Source organism: Ictalurus furcatus, chromosome 11 (assembly GCF_023375685.1).
Source record: "Ictalurus furcatus strain D&B chromosome 11, Billie_1.0, whole genome shotgun sequence".
Taxonomy (NCBI): domain Eukaryota; kingdom Metazoa; phylum Chordata; class Actinopteri; order Siluriformes; family Ictaluridae; genus Ictalurus; species Ictalurus furcatus.
Window position 1 is genome coordinate 9192415 of NC_071265.1, and position 23398 is coordinate 9215812.

The 23398-nt window shown below is 38.5% G+C and overlaps 1 protein-coding gene across 2 annotated transcripts in view; it reads right to left on the bottom strand.

The window, feature by feature from the left end:
* jak1 (Janus kinase 1) overlaps positions 1 to 23398 on the bottom strand; it is a 54434-nt gene that overhangs the window by 18389 nt on the left and 12647 nt on the right. For both annotated transcript variants that reach the window (XM_053635699.1, XM_053635700.1), the window contains exons 3-11: positions 14798 to 14921; positions 9718 to 9859; positions 9227 to 9390; positions 5465 to 5813; positions 4890 to 5072; positions 4471 to 4628; positions 4179 to 4293; positions 2268 to 2466; positions 792 to 901 (exon numbers count right to left, since the gene is read on the bottom strand). In XM_053635699.1, the coding sequence (XP_053491674.1) occupies positions 792 to 901; positions 2268 to 2466; positions 4179 to 4293; positions 4471 to 4628; positions 4890 to 5072; positions 5465 to 5813; positions 9227 to 9390; positions 9718 to 9859; positions 14798 to 14921 (1544 nt within the window). The remainder of the gene's footprint in view (positions 1 to 791; positions 902 to 2267; positions 2467 to 4178; positions 4294 to 4470; positions 4629 to 4889; positions 5073 to 5464; positions 5814 to 9226; positions 9391 to 9717; positions 9860 to 14797; positions 14922 to 23398) is intronic.

A 23398-nucleotide genomic window follows, 5' to 3' on the forward strand; every position in this document is an offset into this window, starting at 1 on the left:
AATATGGACGCGAATCTCAAAGGAATATTTCCAACATCTTGTAGAATCCATGTCACGAAGAACTGAGGCTTGTTTTCAGAGCAGAGGAAGGCCCTATCAAGTACTAGCATAGTGTTCCTAATAAAGCGCTCTGTGAGTGTATGTATACACACTGCATTCACCTGTAATCTCTGAAAAACACTTGAGTTTTTATTAAAACCTCACTAGAAGATATGAAAACATGCCTTCCAAATGGCTCCTAAGTAATAGAAGTTGTTTCTAATGATGCTTCCTTTTTGTGTTGTTAGGAATGTAGACGTTTTCACGAATGCATCAAAAAAAAAAAAAAAAAAGCACAGATAAACAACAGACATGACACCTACTCTACAGCTGTGAAAGATTAGTTTGTAGAGAATTACTCTTAAAAATGACCTCTGTATGATAAATATGATGGAAATCCTTGATGGTGAAACATTAATTCGTGTACATGACACTCCCTGATGGTGCACCTCCTTTAGGAAAAGGCAAGGTAGTGATCTTGTGGTCATGAGTTTAAATCCCAGCACAGCCAAGCTGCCACGGCTGGACCCTTGAGCAAGGCCCTTAACCCTCAAGTGCTCAAATGTATAAATGAGATGAACGTATGTCCTTATGGTCTGGATAAAGAAAAGTCACACCTGTCCTTAAAGGTAATAAGTAACCTCACATTAATTTAGCTTGAGGATGCTACAAAATGCTCCCATGTTCCGTTTAATGTCATATAACCTATGGTTACAGTTTATAGTGTACAATGTAGAGGCGTATGGTTGTACCTGGACAATCTCCTCTTTAAGGATGCGATGGAAACTCAGCTGGCTGACTTGAGGCTGTCTCTGTGGGACAGGCTCTCTGTCAGAGGTCATCACCAAAAGGTTGGAAACCTCTGTAAGGCCGAGAAAAAGAAAGCATGTGATTGGTGAAGATGGAACAGTGTAGGTAAGTAAGTAAGTAAGCTACGTGACTGGTCTCCAGATTTTACAAGAGCATGCGTGAGTGTGAGAGGCACATGGAAATAGTTAAACAAACTCTTATAAAATTGGCAAGAATACTACTCAGAACAAGTTCATGTATTTATATAATGTGTCGGCTTGTGGTTAGCCTGGGTGTACGTGGGTGACTCTACTATGCACTGCTGTTGTAAACTTGTGTGTGTGTGTGTTCTACAGTGGTTGCTTGAGGAAGGAGGAAGTCGCCTGGTGTCAGAGAATAAGTATATAAACACTGCAAGGTTGTCTTTAAGGGACGACCGGGGAAGTCAAGCGTATAACTACGACTCTGTGTATTTTATATGCATACCATTTATTTTTCACAACATTTTATGGATTTCGATTCAATTTACTTCTATTCAAAACATGCTCTATGCACATGCTTGTTTTAGTACCAGGAGGCAGGGCAAAGTGTTTCACAACAAGCCTTTCTGAGATCAAGAGACAAGAGCTGAACAACAACGGAAACCACATTTACCACTATTCCTGCCTGACACTAATGTCTCAGCATGTACTCGTACAGCATGGAGATGTAAACAAAACGGCGTGGCCTCCACATACTAGGGAGGGTACGTTTAGCTTTTTTTGGCCTTAAAGTGTTTTGCGTTGGTTGAGCGTTTGGAGAAAAGTATTTTGAGCGTGTGTGTGTGTGTCTGTGTCTCTGTATACGTGTCTCCATGTGTCTCTACGTGTGCCTCCATGTGTGCAGGTGTGTGCATTTGTCACTCTGTATACATGTCTCCGTCTGTGAGTTTCTCTGTGTGTGCATTATCGACTGGTTGATCAACCTGGCCAAGTCATTAGGCCAATATCTAGCATTTTAAGGTAATCGGCATCAGCCGATGAGCCTGCAAGCATGGCCGATTAACAAAATTGTTATTTCGTAGGACACAAAACCTAGCAGTTTGCAATTTCTATAACTAATCTTGAAGAAAAAAAACCCTTGAATTCAAGGAGTTAATAGTCTTGCACAACCTGTGCATGAACTCTTCAACAGTACTGTAACTTCCTTTTTTAATATACCGTTCTACAGTATCTGGGGGGGAAAAGGGGATCATATTAGCCACTGGTCTGCTTAATCAAATTGTGAGTCAAAACGATTAATCCCTTTGGTAAATACTTGCACCCAATGTAACAGCCTTTTCATCAGCAATGCTGAACCTGCCTGGATATAAATTATCAGGCTTAACAGCTGTCACTGTTCCAGAGTGCTCCTGGCTGTAAAGTGTCGTGCGAGAGTGATTGGGGGTGGACGCACGGTACCTCGGGGCTGTGGAGGACAGCAGCGGCGCAGTTGAAAGCGCAGGTTCTCTGTGCGGAGGCTTTGACCCTGCAGGTGCTCCAGCAGCTCTTTTAGACTCGTCCTGAAGGTTTCTGTCCCAAACAGCCTGTAGCCCTGAGAACCCACCTCGATCTGGAAGTTCTTATACTGGGGAACAGGCCTGGACTGGCACAAGTCCAGCTGAGCGAGAGATGAAATGAGGAATAGAAGGAGACATTTAGACTGTGAACAAGCCATGGAGCAGGAGCATTATGAGTCTCTCTGCATCACAACACCATAACTGGACTTTACAATACCGGCACCAAATTTGGAGTTTGAACTAATATTCAGATCAGATGCACTCAAACGTTTACTGATTGACCAGTAATTCCAAAAAAAGTAGTCGACTCGTCTACTTTCCCATAGATAACCAAAAACTGATAAAGGAAAACTGATAAAGGAAAACGGATAAAGGAAAACTAATAAAGGAAAACGGATAAAGGAAAATGGATAAAGGAAAACTAATAAAGGTTTTAGGCTATTTTATTCATGCAATGTCAAACCACACAAACAACAGCCAGAGGCTACAAATTACATCTCCAGCTTAAAGTCTTTTTAGGCTACACTGGTAACAACGAAAGTCAATAAATCAGTCCATTAAATAAGCAAAGGAATAAATCTCTGAATTATATTAGACTATTTAAGGACATATCAATTCTTTAAATGCACCCATGTGGATGACAGAATTCACAATGCCACAGTGCAAGGAATTTATTCATATATATATATATATTCATATATATATTCAAATATATATAAATACACACACACACACACACACATACATACATATACAAACACACACACTCATACACATACACACTCATACACACAATACCGGTCAAAAGTTTAGACACACTCACTCTTTATTTTTATTATCCCTCCCCATTTTATAATAATAAAGTCATCAAAACTCTGGAGTAAGACAAATGGAACTATGGGAATTATATTGTGATAAAAAATCCAAAATAAATCAAATTAATATTTTAGTATCTTCAAAGTAGACTCCCTTTTTGTCTAGAATTTCCAGAAATGTATTCTTTTTCATTTTCTCAACCGATGTCTTGAGGAATTTCCCTGAGATGCTTTTTAAACAGTATTAGAGGAGTTCACACCGACGCTGGACTCTTATCGACTGCTTTTCAGAATATTTCACGCCGAGTCGTCCGTTTAAAAAAAGATTTTTTTGTAAATAAAATGTTAGTTTCCTAATGAAAGAAATGAATATGTTGGCACAATTATATTTTTTATCTACAACACCGATTTCAAACATTTAATCATACACCTTCAGATCAAAAGGTTTTTAAGATCATGAGAAACATTTCAGTGTCTCCAAACTTTTGACCGGTAGTATGTGTGTGTGTGTTTGTGTGTGTGTGTGTCTGTATGTATATATATATATGGTTTTTTTAATTAGCTTTAAACAACAACAAAAAATATAATTGTGGGGTTAATCAGAGTTCTTTCAGTAGCCTCTATTCTTAACCGCAAAAGTGTCATGGAAGTAAAAACATGCCATTAAGAGAATTTAACTGACAGCAAAACCTGTTTAATCTGGCGTGAAAATATTTCAAACTATGAAAACGCATTTCTTTTCTGCTTTCTTTACCGCTTGCCTCACTGTTTTTTTTCCTCCAACCCGATTAGTCGACATCCCCACAGCAGCGAATAGTGAACATATTGTGAATTAGTCTATGCAATCCCTACCATGCACTGCAGCTTTAAATGAATTAAATCACACATATCACTTTTATAAATCAAACTACATATTTTCTTCTTCACCACGAATCAATATATAAATATATATATATATATATATATATATATATATATATATATATATGTAGGAGTACCTCCATGCACACGACAGTCATGATGATATAGTCATACTCTGTACAGCTCCACCGCAGGACATAGGAGCCCTCTTCATTGCCCTCCTGCCTCAGTTTATGAATGGCATACTCTGTGCTGCAAGCAGATTAAACAGACAGGAGATTAAAACCACTGATTCTTGCTGATATCTGCAACCACATATTCTAACAGTGATGTTGCTTCAGAAGGATTTCAAGGCAGGGTGTTTTTTTTTTAATTTTATTTTAAGGAACGTACAGTCTGAGATGACGGGTGTATAAGTGTATACTGTACCAGATGGGTCCGTGGCAACCGTTCTGCAGATTCTGTACCACAGAAGAAGGTGCTACCTCGGTGCAGAGGTAGTGATGGGCATCTACAATCAGTCTGAAATATCCGTCCACCAAAGCAGCGAAAGCCAGCGCTTCTTCGCGATAGCCCAACTGCAGCTCCTGTACAACAGCAAGAAGACCAGTGTGTTGTATAGATTACACACGATCAGCCGTGTACAGCATCCAAGACATTTTTAAACTATATTATAAATTATATATTCTTTTAAAACAGTGCAAAAAGAGCTAATCCAGTAAGGTGCTGGATATCCACACATTTCCATTCATTATAAAGGTACTGATTACACATAAACAACACTGTCAACCAGCAAAACTGGCCATTATCCTACAGCAGTATCACCGATATAAACGTGGCTAATTTACCATGGTTTTGTTGTCCTGTCTGTATATGGTGACGCCAGCCTCTTTTGTGACGATGTGAGTGATTTCATAAAAGTCTGAGAAGAGGATCCATCCATTGCTCGCATCAGTCTTTTTCTCATTCTTCTGTTTGGAGTCAGTCTTTGTCTTCCATGATTTACTTTTGTCTTTGAGAGTCAGAGCATTCTGTTCAGGAAGTAATACAAAATATTGGTTGGCAATCTTAACTTGAGAATGGCACAAACAAAACACATATATAAATATATAAATATATATATAAATATATATATATATATATATATATATATATATATATGTGTGTGTGTGTGTGTGTGTGTGTGTGTGTGTGTGTGTTAATACAAGTCTTAAAGGAATGCTCACTCTTGAAGGGTGCCAATAATTTTAGAGTTAGTTGTAAGTACTACACAAGGGTTCTTGTAATCACTCTGTGTCTTACTCACCTTATATCTCATATAATATATAATCTATATATTATATAGATACATATAATAATATAATATATAGTCTATATACTATATATTATATCATTATATATACCGCGTTACAGTTTCACTCACCTGCTGGAGCTTCTTCCTCCATGAGATACCAGTTGTGCCACACACTTGCACTTCATAAGCATGTCCTTCATCCCCCATGCTGGGTGTGTGTGCAGGTGAGACCTCACCCTCCCCACACACGTGCAGGCTTTTAGGTTGCACCGTTTCACGGCCCAAGCCCCATGTCAGCGTCTCCAGGGTGGAGAGGTACTTCACCTTCAGGTCGTACAGGGTGATGTTACTGTCCCGGATGGTCTTGCTGTTGAACTCGTTAAGGAAGTTCTTAAAAACGTTGCTGATGCGCATGCGAGTCAGGAAGCTGCGCTGCTTAATGGTGCGGTTGAGGCTCTCAGGAATAAAACGCTTGTAGCTGAGAGGGGGAAGGAAGAAGAGCACGAGGATGGATGTTAGAAACAAAGTCAAGAGGAAAACAGGAAGTGAGATGTTGCGTTGATTAATTTATAATGGCCTACTGTATGTATGTATGTAGTATAATAACAGTACATTATAGTGGATTACGCGTGCAAAAAAGTTGTCTTTTTCAATATCTAGAAGCTATAAGATTCTAAAATAATATTAGTAGTATCTGAAATGCTTAAAATCTCAACAAACTCTTACATAGTACATTTTGAAAGCATATTGATGCCTTAAGTGCGATGGCACAATGTAAAGTATGCACAAATCTAAGTAAACCTAAAACAGTATTCAACTTCAGACTGCTGCTTTTCCTCATTTTATAGAGTTTTTGCTGTGTGCTTCAGCGGATCTAGTTAATTTTTCAGCTTTACAGCAATTCTTTTTTTTTTTTTATTGTGCCAACATGAATAGGCTGCACAGCAAAATGCATCTCTCCAACATCTAAGATGAAAAATCCAGATAAGAACATACCAAAAACCAAATGTTCACATCAACATATGACACAAAGATCTGTAGATTAACATCTACAGTAACAGGGCAGAGAAAACTTCAGACAATCCAGTTTGCCAGCTCATCAGTTGGTGAAGGTACTGCTGTAAATAAGGCCGACTGGTCCCGGCTCGCTCGTCTGTACTCACGATTTAAATAAACACTGCACCATTACAGTCACAAGACTCGTTCTAAGAAAATGGCTTGACTGTTTAAATTATGGGAGGATTATGAGAGAAATATGCTCTGTATATCATTTACAGTGAAAAGAAGTTAATTGGGGTAAAACTGCCCAGTTTTTTTTTTTGTTTTAAGAGAAAGTGAAGATGAAGCAATAAAGGCCAGCAACGGTTACTCTGTCTTTGGAGGCTCTCTACTTTTACTATCAGTAGGACTCTTATGACCATGTATTATAAATCTTATAGTGAATCTGTACTTTGCCTCTCTATATACTGTTGGTATAGTAATGTAATGTTTAACATAGAAACTCACTGAATGGCATTGTCAACCAAGGTTGTAAGATTATTGGCATTAAGAAGACCGAGTTATCAAACAGCTTTGAACGGTTTGTCTTACAGAAAGCTAGAGCAACTCTTGCAGATTGTACTCATCCACTGTTCCATGAATTTAAAATGCTTCCTTATGGTATACGTTATAGTATGCCTAAACTTAAAAGCAATCGCTATAGACATTCTTTTATTCCCAGTGCTGTGAGGCTTTTAAATTTCTAAGATGTCAGAATGTCGTGTTTGCTCTTTGTGTGTTTTGTATGATATGGTTACAAATTGCATGCTGCACCAAAAATCGCCCTTCGGGCTCATAATAAACTTCGAACTCGGAGGAAATCAGAAACCTTCCATTTGTCAATAACAGTTAATAAAAATGCAGTGTTTCCCACGCACGGACATACTTGGCTGCTCCACCCAGGTAAATTGACGATCGCCTACATATGTTTAAAAAAAAGAAAAAAGAAAATCACATTCATTCTTTCAATCCTTTCTAACAAAACCTTTGGTGGCGACATGAACGAGTCTCGAGGTCAGGCTGAGAGAGGGTGGTGGAGAGAAGGGAGGGGACACTATAGAAACTAGAATCGATCTCTTACACTTTTCATTACATCGGGTGCGGCCCGAACACGTCGAGTACACAGAGAGCACGGCAATCTTTTATGTGTTCTCTTGCAATGGTTTACTAATGTACTAATTTACTAATTAACTAATTTACTAATGTACTAATTAACACTGCATGTCATCACATAGAGAGCTTGATACAACAAAATGTACTCCTATTCATTTTTTAACCCTATTTTAAACCCAATTTGGTTGTCCTACCTAACTCTCCCTTATGACCTGACAGCTACCAACTAGCAGTGCTAGCACATGCTTCCTCCAAGACATATGAAGCCACCGCATCTTTTTGAATTGCTACTCATACTATGTCAGCTGAACGCACTCGGACGAAATCATTAACCGCCCTCTTCTACATACATGAGCTCACAGCTGTCTAAGACTGTCTAGTGGCCGAAAAGAGAGTAACGCCATTCCTACTATGAGGAGAGCATTGTCGATTTTGCTCTCTTGGACTCCCTGGTTATGCAGCTCAATTAAATAATAATAATAATAGGAAGAAGAAACCTTTATTTGTCACATATACATTACAGCACAGGGAAATTCTTTTCTTCACATATCCCAGCATGTGAGTAAGTTGGGGTCAGAGCACAGGGTCAACCAGGATACAGCACCCATGGAGCAGAAAGGGTTAAGGGCCTTGCTTAAGGGCTCAACAGTAGCAGTTTGGCGGTGCTGGGGCTTGAACCCCCGACCTCCTGATCAGAAACTCTACGCCTTAACCGTAGAGCCACGGCTGCCCGGCAAATAAATATAAAATCATGCGATGCATTTTCAAGAGGCAAAAGGCATCCAAATGCCAAATTAGATCGATATTTCATGTTGCCAAAGACATGGGGTGGCACTTTGAGCACTCTTTCAGCTGCATCAGACTGAGCAGCACTCAAGCTATTAACTCACTCTCCTCCTAATCAGGCACCGAGATAAAGATTGCAATGATTTATAATTCCACTATCCAGAAGAGTCTGGTTCCTCTCAAGGTTTCATCTTCATATTGTTTCAGGGAGTTTTTCCTTGCCACTGTCGCCTCTGGCTTGTTTATTAGGGATCTAAATCTGTGTCTGAATTTCTGTAAAGCTGTCTATTGTTTATAAATAATTTAAAAAAGCGCAACACAAATAAAAGTGAAAGACACTGAATCGAATTAAAACATTTTTACAAAGTGTTCCGGATAAATCTGTAGGCTTGTTTCCATCAGGGGTTGTTACTCTTGCATAAAAGCTTTTTTTTTGTTCGACTGCAGCATGCTTATATTTAGAATTTCACCTACATTACCTCACAGTTGTGCGAACTATGATTTCAGTTTGCACCCATACAGTTTGCAAGGCTCCACCTCTGATTTGCAGTTATTGTGTGAGAGGAACCTTATTATAATACAATTAGTGGGAATGCTTATTTATTTCAGCCAGACCTTTGAGTAAACTGGGAACACTGTGATTTAACACAGAAATTCATAAGAAAAGAAAAAAAAAAAGCGCTAAATAAATGTCTTGAGAAAACTGTAAACCCAGTAAATATTAAATTGATGTGAAATGAATGATGCTTGCTGTTAGAAAGTTCTGGAAAGCAGCACTAAATATTATGGTGGTGAGTGACTTGTCAAATACTTAATCAACAATAATGAATGAATAATAGAGATGTGATCATTTTAAACAAACTATTTGCTCAGATACCAAAAAAAAAAATCATTTGCCTCATACTGGTCTGAAGTGATTTTGAACTGTGTGAGCAAAGTGCATGGAGGTGTCACCTGGTTTCAGCCCCTGATCCTGACAGTGGCAAGTTGTTGCTCTTGGCATGATGAGTGATGGCGAGGACAGCCATGCCCAGGCACTCGTTCTCTATTTCATGGAGCTCCATCTCACTCTGGGGGGTACGTACTGGTGCCAATCCCCTCAGAAAGTCGTACTGTCCCTACAAACACAAGACAAAATTACTCACAACTCTATTATTAATACCATTGCGCTTCAATGAATATCCTTCAGACATTCAAAAACCCCCCTGAAAACAAAAGACCTGAAATTTGACCATCATAAAAGAAACAAACGTACATTAGATAGTAACCATGCACCGATATGTAAACATGACTCATTGTAGATGATTTGAATAACCACCCCAACCACAATGTTCAGAATGTCTCTACACAAGATTTGTTTACTGTGTTAACGTTCACCTCCACACCCAAACAGTTAATTCGTTTGATGGGGTTTTTTTTATTTATTTTTTATTTCGGGAACCCACCTGAGCAAACAGGTAATCAAGGGAGGCAGCGTCAAGCAGTGGCGTCCCCTCCGGGCCTTTAGCCCCCTTCTGTTTGCTTAAAGAATGCCGCCATACAGGAGACTCGCTCTCAGAAGTTCCGTGCCAGTTTGTGAAATAAAACCTATGGGAAAGCCAGACAATGTTTTAGCTTATATTTGCATGTATATGCATGTGTGCAGAAGGCTAAATGGGTAAATTCAACAACAAAAAAAACAACAAAAAAACCCACAGTTTTATTTTAGAATCTAACTATTCAAATATTAGACATGTTATTTAAATGTGTAGCATAATATTTAACACCATAAATGTCTATTTACTGGACCTTTCCACTAGGGCTGGGCGATATGACAAAAATATCATATCACGATACTTGAGGAGATTTCTATGATACACAATGCTTATCACTATTATAGCATTTGGCTAACAAACTGTCTGCAAAACATTAGTACAATTTTTTTTAAACGTTAAACTGAGTTTGAGAATATTTTCTATATTAAAATTCGATACGAATGACCAGTTAACCAGACTAATAACTGTGTGAGCTCAATATAGGAATATAATAATATAACTTTGATAATGATTTTTTGTGATTTCCACCATTAACACAATTTTTTTTTTTTTTTTTAAATAAATAAATCATGGATTGCATGTGGACCACAGACCCCTCTTTAAAACCTGTGGTAGTAATACACTTTAGGAATTCAGAATATGACATGAATTATTTACAGATGTTTTAACCCTGTGGCAAAAAAAAACCCACTAAGAGTCACACAAAACAGCTTCCCTGGGCTCGGGAGTCATTTAGTTCATACAGTGTGGCGCAACAACGTATTTGGCGGTCATGTAAAAAACACAGGGACTCATCCAGTGTTGTTTGTAAATCATCAGAGTAAGCACACCACAGAAGTGCCACATGAGCAGAGAATCATTGTAAACAGGAAGTAACACATTTTTAAAAAGCCACAGCGGAAGAGTGTAAGTGCAAAGGTGACCATAACCTGTTTGTGTGCACAACAGGTATGCTACACACAAGGAGAACTTGGCCCCAAACCCACGTGCACACCAGTTCACTCATCTTAGTTTCAATGCTAAAAATGGAAAAACGGGGAATTGTAAGACTTTCTACCTCCTGAGCCTCTTCTTCCTTCTATACCGTGAAGATTTTTGCTATGGTTTTTCAAAGGGCAGGGTAAGCTGACCTAAAACATTTCTTATTTTTTGCTTTCAGTAGAAATCATTTTGCAGAAATAAGCAGTCTTTTGTGTCGGTGAATAATAATACAATTTGATCCAGAACAGTCTATTTTCTATAAACTCTAACGAACTCAAGGCTGTAAACACCAACAGATAATAATAATGACCCATGTGGTTATATCCATATTAAAAAAGAGACACACATCCTTATCGAACAACAGCCTGTCTCAGTGCAGCTTTAAAGGAGTCATATCATGATTTTTAATGTGTTCCTTTGGTTTGGGTGTGAAATGTATCTGTTTGTGCATGTATAAGATCTTCAAAGTCACAAAGTTCATAATCTCCCCGAAAGGGATTTATTCTAGCTAACAGAGAGCACTGCTCCAGACCTGTCCATACTTCCATAACATGTCTACGTCACAGCGTGCACTATTAGCATAATCCCACCCAAAGGCAGGCGCGAAGAAAGAAGACGAGGCTTCGGTGAATTCAAGCGCCATGTCGTGGAGACGCTGTGTGTTTCAGTGCGAAAGCAAAACCGCTTTGTTTAGCCTTCCGAAAAAGGAATCAGTGGTTTAAAGTTTATGTATAACTCTGTTCCTGAGCAGTACAACCCAAAGGTTTGCTTGTGCACAGCACATTTTACAGAGGACAGTTTTCTGAATCTGGGCGAGTACAACGCAGGCTACACATTAAGGCTACACATTAAGGCTACACATTAAGGCTACTCCTGAAACATGGGGCGATTCCCACTTTGCTCAGACAATCTTGCACTTCTGAATGAGAACCTGTAAATGCGTTTGATTATTTTATGAAGTATCTGCTATTGACTGTTCAAATGCAGAGTTTTGTGTTGTGACTCAGTTGTAGACCTCTGCTAACATGCTAGCTAAAGTTTGTGAAGTTGCCTCAGTATTTTTAAGTGTTTGTTTGTATGCTGGTGGTCTGACAATTCCGTTGATTGTGGCTGCTGTTGTGATTGTATCTTGAAATGGTTTATGACAATTGAATCACAAGAATCTTAGCTTTACAAAGATATATCGCATGAGTACCTATGTACACACAGAAGCTGTGTACACACACAGAATCGTTTGGCACTTAACAACAGGCCGGCCCGCCAGCACAGCGTGCCTGAAAGGTAAGAGAATTACAAAATAAAAACTTACTGCTGTGAAACGTTCAGCTCAAGTCGCGTTTGCAAAGTTGGTACCGCTCGATCATCCGCATTTTTCGAAATCTGACTCGGACCGATACGGTAAAACTGACGACATGTTGCTTAGGAGCTTAGAATTGCGTTAGAAGCCTTGGAGGCTAAAGCTAAACCAAGGGGCGGTACATTTCTGACACATGCTTGAGGTTTTTGGCTAATCACAACGCAATGGGTCAGCTGGCCAATCAGAGCACTCTGGGCTTTCCGGAAGGAGGGGCTTTGGAGAAATTGAAGCGTTTTGGACAGCTGGGAATAGAGGTACTGCAATAATGTACATTATGTGACTTTTTTGAACATTAAAGCATGTTACCCTATTCTATTACGCCAAAAAACAACGTTTAAAAACGTTTAAAAACGATTATATGACCCCTTTAACATTTTCTCAAAGGAAACTTAACCAATGCAGTTAAACCTATGCTTTTAAAGCCACAAAGCTACACTCCAAAAATGGAAAAGCACTAGATAAGAAAGCAATCAAAAACAAGTTTCATTAGATAATTACTATTTTTGTTTTTTTTAATGGTTAGACAATTTACAAATAAAGTTTAATCCACAAAGCCAAAACCCATTCCTGTAATCCGATATCCAGCTTTCACCACCTCTGCCCACTCAACTCACCTCCATGACACTGGCAGAGTTGACACAGATATGGTTAAGACTGAATGTCAACATAACAGTGAACAAATAGACATTTCCATGTGTACATTTTTACACGGAACAGTGCATTGGCTCACAACACTGTGCAAGGTCTTGCAAAAGTCTCTTAGTCATATTTGCTCCTGTTTGATAACCGTGTCAGTGACAGGCAGCATCTAATGATCACATTTACTGTAGCCTTTATAAATAGCATTTATAGTCGTCACTGCATGCTGGAGCCTCCAAACGATTGTCTTACCACACGAAATGACCAACATAAACGAGAACCATAAAAATCCATAGTTGCAACGCAACGCTCACGCAATGGAGGATCGGTTACTAAGAGGATGTCAGAGTTCTAACCTGACATGAAATTCTGAGCACAATCAAACTATCACCAGAGAACATTCTGCACCAAGCACCAAATTTAAACCCAATTAGACAAAAATTCTGTCCGAAACTGAACAGAACCATCACCATATGGAGAGCTCACATTGCTTATAAAACGGCAATAAATAGTTAATATCAGTCAAACCTACACGTTTATTCATCGGTCAATGACTTTAAACAGAAGTCTGTCTTCAGAACGTTATCCACTTTATCGATCTCACTGCTCTGCTTTGCAAAACACTGCACTGCAGATTCATTATTCATCTATTAGAACCATGGTTCCCCAAAGTGGGGTCTGGGAATGACCAGTCCTCCATGATGAATATCCAGGGCTCCCACTCTGTATCATCGGCTTGTTAGGTTTATTATATGATCTGCATTTATATAGCGCTTTTTTAACCTTAGCGGTTCTACAAAGCGATTTACACTGGTTCTCACTCACGCAAGCATGCAAGGCACTAGCTAGCTTGCCATCAGGAGCAACTTAGGGTTCAGGACACTTTGGCATGTGGGCCGGGAATCGAACCGCCAACCCTATGATTAGCGGGCAACCTGCTCTACCACCTGAGCCACAGCCGCCCACATCATATATCATAGTTATAAGGGGTTCGATGAAAACGCTAAAACTGAAGACAAGTATAAATAATGTCAACTTTAGTCCTACCGCGGTTTTAATAAAACTATGAAGCGCTGCTAATACGAAACAGTGTTTCGAACTGACACCTGGGCGAGTAGAAAGGTCAGGAATAAAAAGCTCTTACAGCATGAATAAATGAATATGATGGTGCAAATTTGCCCTGTGGTTCTTCAAATGAAATCTGTGTTGTAATTATAAAGAGGACATTGCAAATCATTTGACCCTGAAAAGATTTGTTGGCTGTATAAAGATTGAGAAACCCTAGATCAGACTATATTCACTGCATAGATTTAATTAGTTAAGGTTGGTTTTTTTTTTGGTTTTTTTAATATGTTAATTTTCTAAATACACAGTTTTAGACTTACAGCCAGAATCCCATTTAGGCATACCAAAATATTTATTTATTTATTTATTTATTTATTTACTTACTTACTTATTACAGATTTATTATTTTATGAAATAATAAAATATTACACACTTAAATAATAGATAGTGTCTAAATAATAAAAATGTGTACAATGAATATACACGATATATGGTAATATTTGAAAGCAAGGGAAAAGAAGGGGAAAATATAAAGCAGGTGGAAATGCAGATTAAAATGCTTTTGGGGCGGGGGGCAGGTACTTTTAATTTTGTTTTCCTTTGTTAGTATAAAAAGAAAAAAAACCTGTGAATGTTTACTGCTGTGTGTTGCTTAATTTGTTTTTTTTTCTTCTCAATGGAATATTTGGGAAAGGGAGGGGAAGAGAGAAGAAAAAAGGTGATGTTCAGCAGACATGTTCGGTAGAAATGTTTAGTTCAGCAGAAATGTTCAGTAGAAATGTTTAGTTCAGCAGAAATGTTCAGCGGAAATGTACAGCAGAAATGTTCAATAAAAATGAAACTGGAAAAAAAAATGCTTTTAAAAAAACGACGTATACTCCAGCTCTAATGTCAGTACACTTTATTAAGGACATTTCGTCCATCGTCAACAACACTTTGTTTTCTTACCTCATGCGGTAGTGAAGCTTAATACTGGTGTCTTCAGTAATCTTGAATACATGATTGGGTGCATACCAGAGCTCCTGACTCTCTTCGTACAGGGCAAACAGGTTATGGCAGAGGGGTGAAATACCTGCAACAATAACACATATGACAATTAGGCAAAGATACCACAGTCTGCTTAAATTCCCTAATCATTTCCTATTCTTTATACACTACACATTAGTATGGGAAAATGTGAGAAGCTCCAGTAACTAGACTACAGACAAATTTTATTGTACGGCATTTATATTCAAAGACCATTACGATTTCCAGTTGTTAGTGACTCTAACATATGAAGTAGAAAAATTATTTGAGTAGTTAACCAAGTCAGTGAACTTGAGAAAAAGCGGTGCACCTATCTAGAAAAGGACAGTTAATCATTTATTAATTGTGCAATTCATCTGTCTGAGAATTTGGGGAATGAATGAACTCACCCAGAGTGTAATCTTATTTTGCCTACTTGGGGAATCTTGGGTAAGGATTGTTAAAGGAGTAAAAACAGCCGATGTGTTTAAAGATGTCTAAAACCTCGCTTGCTAAATGTGATATCCCCACACTTTCATTCAGTTGCTGGATATCTATGTGACGTAGAAAAACGGAATCAATTCATTTATAATCAGAATAGAGCTGCAACAACTAATCGATAAAATCGATAATAATCGATTATGAAAATCGTCGTCAATGAATTTCATTATCGATTAGCTGGTCTGCGTGTGGCACGGGTTACGTTTACTCACTACGTTACTTCTGTTCCGAAAACTAAAGTTGTGTCCCAAATGATGTACTATACACTTACACTATGCACTATATATTCTACCGTCTAGTGTATGAATTTTACAAAGATAATATCATCTCAAATCTAACACTAGCGTTTTTATTAAGCCGCATCCTAGTTCACGGTGCATGATGTCATACGCACATAATGCGACGCCGCTAGCTTTAGCAGATACCCAGAGTCACTGACAATGACTGTCTTCAGTTTACGGTTTATATACATAGTTTATAATATATATACAAAAGTGTTTATGCATTATTTTTTATGGATGCACAAAAAGCACTGAATTAAACTACAGTCCTAAATGAATAATATATATTCTGGTATGTGTGTGTGTGTGTGTGTGTGTGTGTGTGTGTGTGTGTATTGGGTTCTTTTCAGTAATATAATTGGACAAACAGTTTTGGTGTAAAGTTTTAGTCTGAAGTTTATATTTGTAACACTCAGTTTGTGGATTTTATTTTAAATAAAAAAAATGATACCGCCTCATCCAAATAATCGAAAAAATAATCGGCCAACTAATCGATTATGAAAATAATCGTTAGTTGCAGCCCTAAATCAGATGACTACTGTCAAAATATCTGACGCTCCTGTGCGATAAACATGAGATAGAGATAAATGAGATGGAGATAAAAACGTCTTAAAACGCTGTAATGACTATTGCTTATTGACATGGATTTTTATATATTCAGCTAGTCGTTTAATTAACCGATAAGAGAAATGTGAGCGCACATAGGCCTCTAAACAATACAGTGTGCAATACTGACACTACTGTACCACACAGCCTTGTGCACAAAGCTGTTTTCAGGCCAAACACTGCTGAGGCGGTTTTAAAGAAAACAAAAACATACTGACGGATGTCACTGGCAGACTGTAAACAAACAGGCTTCGTGCTTAGATAGCAAGGACTTATCTCAATCAAGCCATCTGAAGAACGGCGGAAAAAAGGTTTACTGTTTTTTCGTTCTGAGTTCATGTGAATATGACCCATACATAACAAACCTGAAAGCTGCTTTCTTTCTCTCTCTCTCTCTAGCAGACAGAACAAAGACAGGAATAAAACAAGCATACCTAAAGCACAGTTTCTCTCAAAAAAAGTTAAAAGCACAGTACAATGCATATTTGTTTAAAAGGCATTTGAACTGTTATAGCTGCACAAACACAACACTGAGAACGAAAGCAGCCAAAGCTCCTGTTTGGGGAGTGAAATATAATAAATATTATAGTCTCAATGAACATGTCCTTCAAGGGCAATCTTAAAGTTTAATGAGGCTGGTTAGGTTTAGCGTTTAACCCGATTCATTCTGACTTGTAAAGATTAAAGATAGTGAACAGCTATGTGATTTAGTACAGTTTAACCAGGTATAAAGTATAAAGAAGTAGAGAGAAAGATCCCTTAAAATCCACAAATTTCAAGCTTCTTGTTTATTTATTGATTTATCTCAAATAAATTCCCGATCACATTCCTCATTTGAAATTTCACTTGGGTTGTTATCGGATAATACGGGATAATTATTAGCGATTAGCACTAGAGGAGAAAGTCAGCAAGATGTTAAATGCTAAGTTGTTCCTCACAATACTGCTTAACATTATATTGCTAAAAATAGTAATACTAATAAACAAATGATATCTGTTACAGCCTTTCTCGTTTACAAGTCACATTTAAGCCAATTAATCGATTGTTTTCCATTCATCCACACGAATAATTGACTATAAAACTATTACTTATTTTGCAGCCTAAGTAGTTGCTTTACTTGTGGTTTAGATATGAGCAAAAGAGAAACATATTCAGGAAAGATGGTGGTTTTCAGAACTATATGTAGTAGAAAATGTCAAAATTGGACCATGTGAAGGGCACTGAACTTTCATCAAAGTTGTTAAATAAAGGAGTTCACTGACTCAGACGCTACATGACTGCTGTGTGACTAAGACATTCAGAGTGCGCTTACCACAGGACTTTTCCTCGCATTTCATGTACAGTTTTTACTAGAAGGTCTACGTGCATGTTAAATGTACAAGTGGTTTCATGGCCACTTGAAATCAACAGTGTTTTTCTATCATGTTCAATGTATCATGTTCATGTATCATGTTTCCTTTTCCTCTCTTACTACCCAGCCCAACTCGCAGTGTTGGCCTCAGCATAACTTAGAGGAAATCCTCAGCCTGACTCTACTACTCGGCAGCCATTTTGTGTTCGAGTATTGATCAGCAGCCAACAACACACATTCCATTCCACTTAGATATCTGGGATGAAACCGGACGGCAGACCGCAAACAAGAACACGCCACTGCTTTTACTTTACTTACATACTGTCGTGTGTATGACACAACACTGCTTGTAAAACTACAATTCAGACTAAAATTGTGCGTCTTCGATTTGCATTATGGATTTCCATATGCAAAACTGTATATGGAGTTTTCAAACAAACAATTTCATGTTGTCCTGTTGTGCTTGTGAGTGGAAGCAGACAAACCACACCATGCAAATAGATAACAAAATACAGGGTTTCATCAGAAATGCACAAGGCTGAATAGAAAAGGCTGACATGAATACACTGTCCTGATATACCACAGATCTTGCAACAAAAAAAAAGGAGTTTAAATAGCCCCTACACGTAGTCAAAGTAACACCACAACACAAAAAATGCTCAGAAAGGACAATATTTAAGTCTCTTAAGATAAAAAGTCAAAAAGTTGCCCATCTAGGTATAATTGTATCATTTATTTATCAAACGAGCCTTAAAGCCACACAGATCACGTTTTACGTTTCAAGAGTGGGATGAAGAAAACATTTTTATTTAGTATTATTATTATTGCCATTATTTCTTAATTCCACTTTCAGTATTTTCATACAGCAGACAGCTGTGTGAGTTATATAGTCTGTGACGGGTTGTTTCACACACAGCACGTCCATAATCCCATGAGTAATCGATTCACCAGCACAAATAATTTTTTTTTTTTTTAAAGTCTCGATTCACAGTGTCTGCTGGAAACATGTCGTTTGCCAACCTGTCACGTTGACCTGAAAACAACAATGAAAAGTAAAACGCTAAGTGCTCTAATCTAAAGATTTCAAACGGTAGAATAGTGAAATATTCGTTAGCAAATTTCAACTGCCCCCATCTCATTTTGAGCTAAAACACATTAGATCATTTACTGAAAATATAAAAGCCTCTTTTTCCAAACTCAAATGCTTCTCAAGGCCAGTCACACTAGCAAACAAGTGCTACAAATGGGGGACCCCCCCCCCCCCCACCAACACACCCTTGTTTCTGTTTGGTTATATTTATACCCTAGGCAGATTAGGCTATCAGATGAAGAGATACGCTATTAACCATTCTTTAATTATGTTGTAACCGAGTTCCAACTAAAGCGAGGGGCGTGGCACTCTACAGCAGGAACGTGACATGATCATTAACGTTCAGAACGAACCCACACATAATGATCATCCCTGAGCACTGCTCCGTGGTCAAGCATTCTGTAAAAGTACTGTTTATGAAACGTTTATGGAAGGGTTCTCCAGTAACGCTAAGTAAAGTTGTTTTCCTGTTAAGTTTTTCACTGCACTGCATTTCTCTATCAAAACAGAAATGCTGATGAGGGAACAACTATTGATAGCTGCTGTGCCGTAAATGATAAGAGGAACGAACCAGTTTTAAGGACCTTCCATAACATTAAACGTAACAATAAACAAACAAAAAGTAGAATTCGATTTTAAACAAAATCTGTATATCTGTATATATATATCTGTTCATCTTTCCCTACTACCCCTTTTCTTACACTCCTTACAATGGTTTTATCTTCTTTCTGCAGAAGAGATCCTGCAGATTCTCTTCTCCAGCAATCCTACTACCTGCTGGCTAGATCTTGTGCCTACCTTGATGCTGCAGACCATCTCATCTCACTAGACCCCCTCCCTTTTATCACTTCCACTGTAAACAACCCCATAACATCTGGTCATCTGCTGACTGTCTTCAAGACAGCAAGGGTTACAACCATGAAAAAGTCCACAAACATAAGTAAATAACATCTGGTATCACTTCTCTCTTTTCCTTCTGAAATTCTTGAAAATGCTGTTTATAACAGAGTTGACGCTCTATCTTACCGAGGACGGCCTCTGAGATCCTAACCAGTCTGGATTCAAAGCCGCAAACTCCACAAAGGCTGCCCTTGTGGCTTTTACTGAAAAGATTCATGCTGCTATATCAGCAAAAAGTCCTCATCCTCCTTGACCTTTCAGCATCCGTCAATCACAAGACTCTCCTGTCCATCTTCAGATTTCTTGAAATTAGTGGCACAGCATGGCCATGGCTTGCTTCCTACCTGGAGGCTTAGTCATATCAGGTGACATGGAGGGAATCCACATCTGCTCCATGCAGACACTTCACTGGTGTCCCAGAAGGTTCAGCGCCGTGTCGTCTTCTGTTCTCTCCCTATATCAGCTCTCTCAGTGACATCATACCCTCACATAGATTTACATACCACCACTATGCTGATGACTCATCTGCACAGATCTCAGCATGTCTGGCAGACACCTTGTCACTGGATGAAACGAAATTCCAGCATGAACTAGCCACAGCATATCCCTGGAGATGAATCCTCATGTCAAGATCTTGAGATCTCCCTGGACAACTCACAGATCACTCTATCTGACAATGCATGCAACCTTGGGGTATTCCTGGACAACCAACTCGCCTCACATTACTAATCTGACTTGGTCATGCAAGTTTCTCCTTTACAAGAGGAGGAAGATCTGGCCATTTCTATCCACAGAGGTTACTCATGTGCTTGTTCAGTCCTTTTTCATCTGAGGACTGGACTACTGTTCTTGCTTCTGGATCCAGAATGCAGCAGCAAGAACTGTTTGCGATCTCTCCAAGTTCACCCACATCACACCATTGCGGTGTTCCCTCCATTGACTTCCGGTAGCTACCTGCATCAGATTTGATGCTTGCCTACAAAGCCAAAAACAGGGCCCCACCTACCTGTAAACACTTACCACACTCCACTCTGCCCTACGCCCCCTTCGACTCTTTACTTCCTGGCACCCAGGTGGTGGAATGATCGCTGTCCGAACAGCTGAGACAATGACTGTCTCAACAAAAACTGAAGACCTACCTCTTCACCAAGCACTTGAATTAGCTTTTTTTTTTTAATCCCTCGATATGTCCGATTTTTCTTCATACTCTACTACCTTCTAACATCCACAACAGTGTTTTTTAGCTTGGTGGTATTCTTAAACCTTCATCTATTGAACTCATTGAGATATGTCTTTATAGAAACGATAAAACCTTCTATAAGTTGCTCTAATGTAAATAATAGATCCTTACCAGCTAGATATAGTGTTCAAGAATGTCCTTTAACTCCAATTTCATTATAATGACTGTAAACTAAAAATAGTTCATAATGCTTCATAAATACATTAGTCCTCATTTGAATACTTTTATGAATTTTAAGAAACGTGCAATTTACAAGACATTTAAGTGCTACTATTGAATTATGGAACTGTTGAACTAGTAAGGTGGACAATCCTACACCACAGTCCTTTGTTGTTGTTATTGTTTTTGTTGCTCCCTTCACTTCTGAGCAAAGGCCACTCCACATGAGGCTTATCCACGACTGGTCTTGGCGAGCCTGATGGCCTACTTCTCTTAAAAAACAAAAATAGTTTATCTATTATCTATTTATTTTATATTCTTCAGCACAACAGATCTTTTGTATTTTGTTTTTTCTCTTACCACTGCTTTGGTGTTGGAGCTTTACAGCTTAAGAATTTCACTTGACTTGTATAAGTCTTAAACTAGCATACTTGGTTTATTGGCTTCCACTTTCCATCAAGTAAATTCTCCTATGATGGTTAAAGGGGTCATATGATGCCAAGTTCATTATTTTGTTTATCGGGTGTAATAAAATAAGTTAACCCTACCATGCTGTACATTATTGCAGTACCTCTATTCCCAGTCTGTCTGAAACATTCTGATTGAGTTCCGTTTTTTCCAAAGCCCCGGCTTCCAAAAAGCCCAGAGTGCTCTGATTGGCCAGCTGACCCACAGCATTGTGATTGGCCAAAAACCTCAGGTGTGTGTCGGAAATGTAAATCCCCTTACCATAATTGCGAGCGTTAGCGTCCAAGGCTTCTAAAGCTATTGTAAATGCAGTTAATAATGTTGTGGGTTTTACACCATCAGTTCGGGCCTGAGTCAGATTCTGAAAATGCGGATGATCGAGTAGATCAATCGGAACCAACTTTGCAAGCGTGATGTGAGCGGAACGTTTCACAGTGGTGTTTTTATTTTGTAACTCTCTTACCTTTCAGATACGACGTTATAATGGTTTAATTTGTCCTCGTCACTGTAACTACTTTATGTCCTGAAGTGACAACATTACACACCGTTTTTAAATAATTAATTAATTAATTTAAAAAATTTACAAATAATGGCAGCATTATCTATATTATATTATATATAGACGTTTGCGGTAGTAATATCTGGACTTTGATCGAGGTGTTTTAGGCAGGTCCGGAGCAGTGTTCTCTGTTAGATAGAATAAATAAATCCCTTTTGGGGAGACTGTGAACTTTCTAACTTTGATCTTCTACATGCACAAACAGATACATTACACACTAAAGGAAAGGGAAAACATTAAAAAGCATCATATGGCCCCTTTAATATGGGTTAATGTTGTTAAACATTAAACAATGTTAAACATTTCCTGCCCTTTACATTTGAGTCCATGATTGGGAGGTGATTGCTACTTTTAAAAAAAGGATAATAATAAAAAAAAATTTGCAGTACTGAATTTGTTGTCGTTATTACACTACTGTCATTTCATTCTTGAGAGAAAAATTACGATGTCCTTAAGAAAATATTTGAGATCCTTTTAAGATTTTTTTCAAGAACTTCTTAAAAGTTGCCTTAAGAACTTTCTTCATCAGGTTTCCGTGAATCTGCCCCCTGATTGTGTAACGGTTTATATGAATTCCCGTGTTGCAAACTGTTTATTTTATTTGTCAATAGTGTTACTACACAGTGATATTTGGTCCTCGTTTGCACAGACGAGGTTCTCAACTTGCCTGCTTTACACTACTCTCTTCCTACTACCTTATGCGCAGGATTTTTATTTGTTTCTAGGCACAATGAATGGGATGTGAAACTTCATTTTGCTGCACTGTGAATGCACCAGGGGTAGTCCAGAGAATTCCTATGACTACAATCATCAACAACAGCTGCTGTCTGCTTTTAACGGGCCAACCGAGTTATTGTGTCAGACAGGATTTTTTGGTAAATAGGGCTCATGGTTTTAAGAACCATTCACAGAAATCGGTTTTCTGCCTCTCTGTACTGCTGCCCTCTGGCCAGAGCTACAGAGCACTGAGCACCAGAACATCCAGACACAAGAGCAGATTTTTCCCACCTCCCTCATGAACTGCCTCCAAGGACCCTCCTAATGCAATTTTTTCACTGTGAATAGACTCTTATGTGCAACTGAAAATTCACCCCTATTCATTCTATTACCTGCATGAACCCCTACATTCTGTACACGGCATTACTCCTTGCATAGCTGTGCGTAGCATCTGTACCATGCCTATTCTGCCTTAAGCTTTATCGTGTCTTCTTTACATTCGTTGTGTCATTATTATGTGTCTCGCGGTCATATTGGTGTACGTACTGGAAGCCGCTCTTACCAAGTCAAATTCCTTGTGTGTTTGAGCACACTTGGCAATAAAGCTCATTCTGATTCAGATTCTTGCTAAGCTACAATTTACATTTTATATATATACACACAATACCAGTC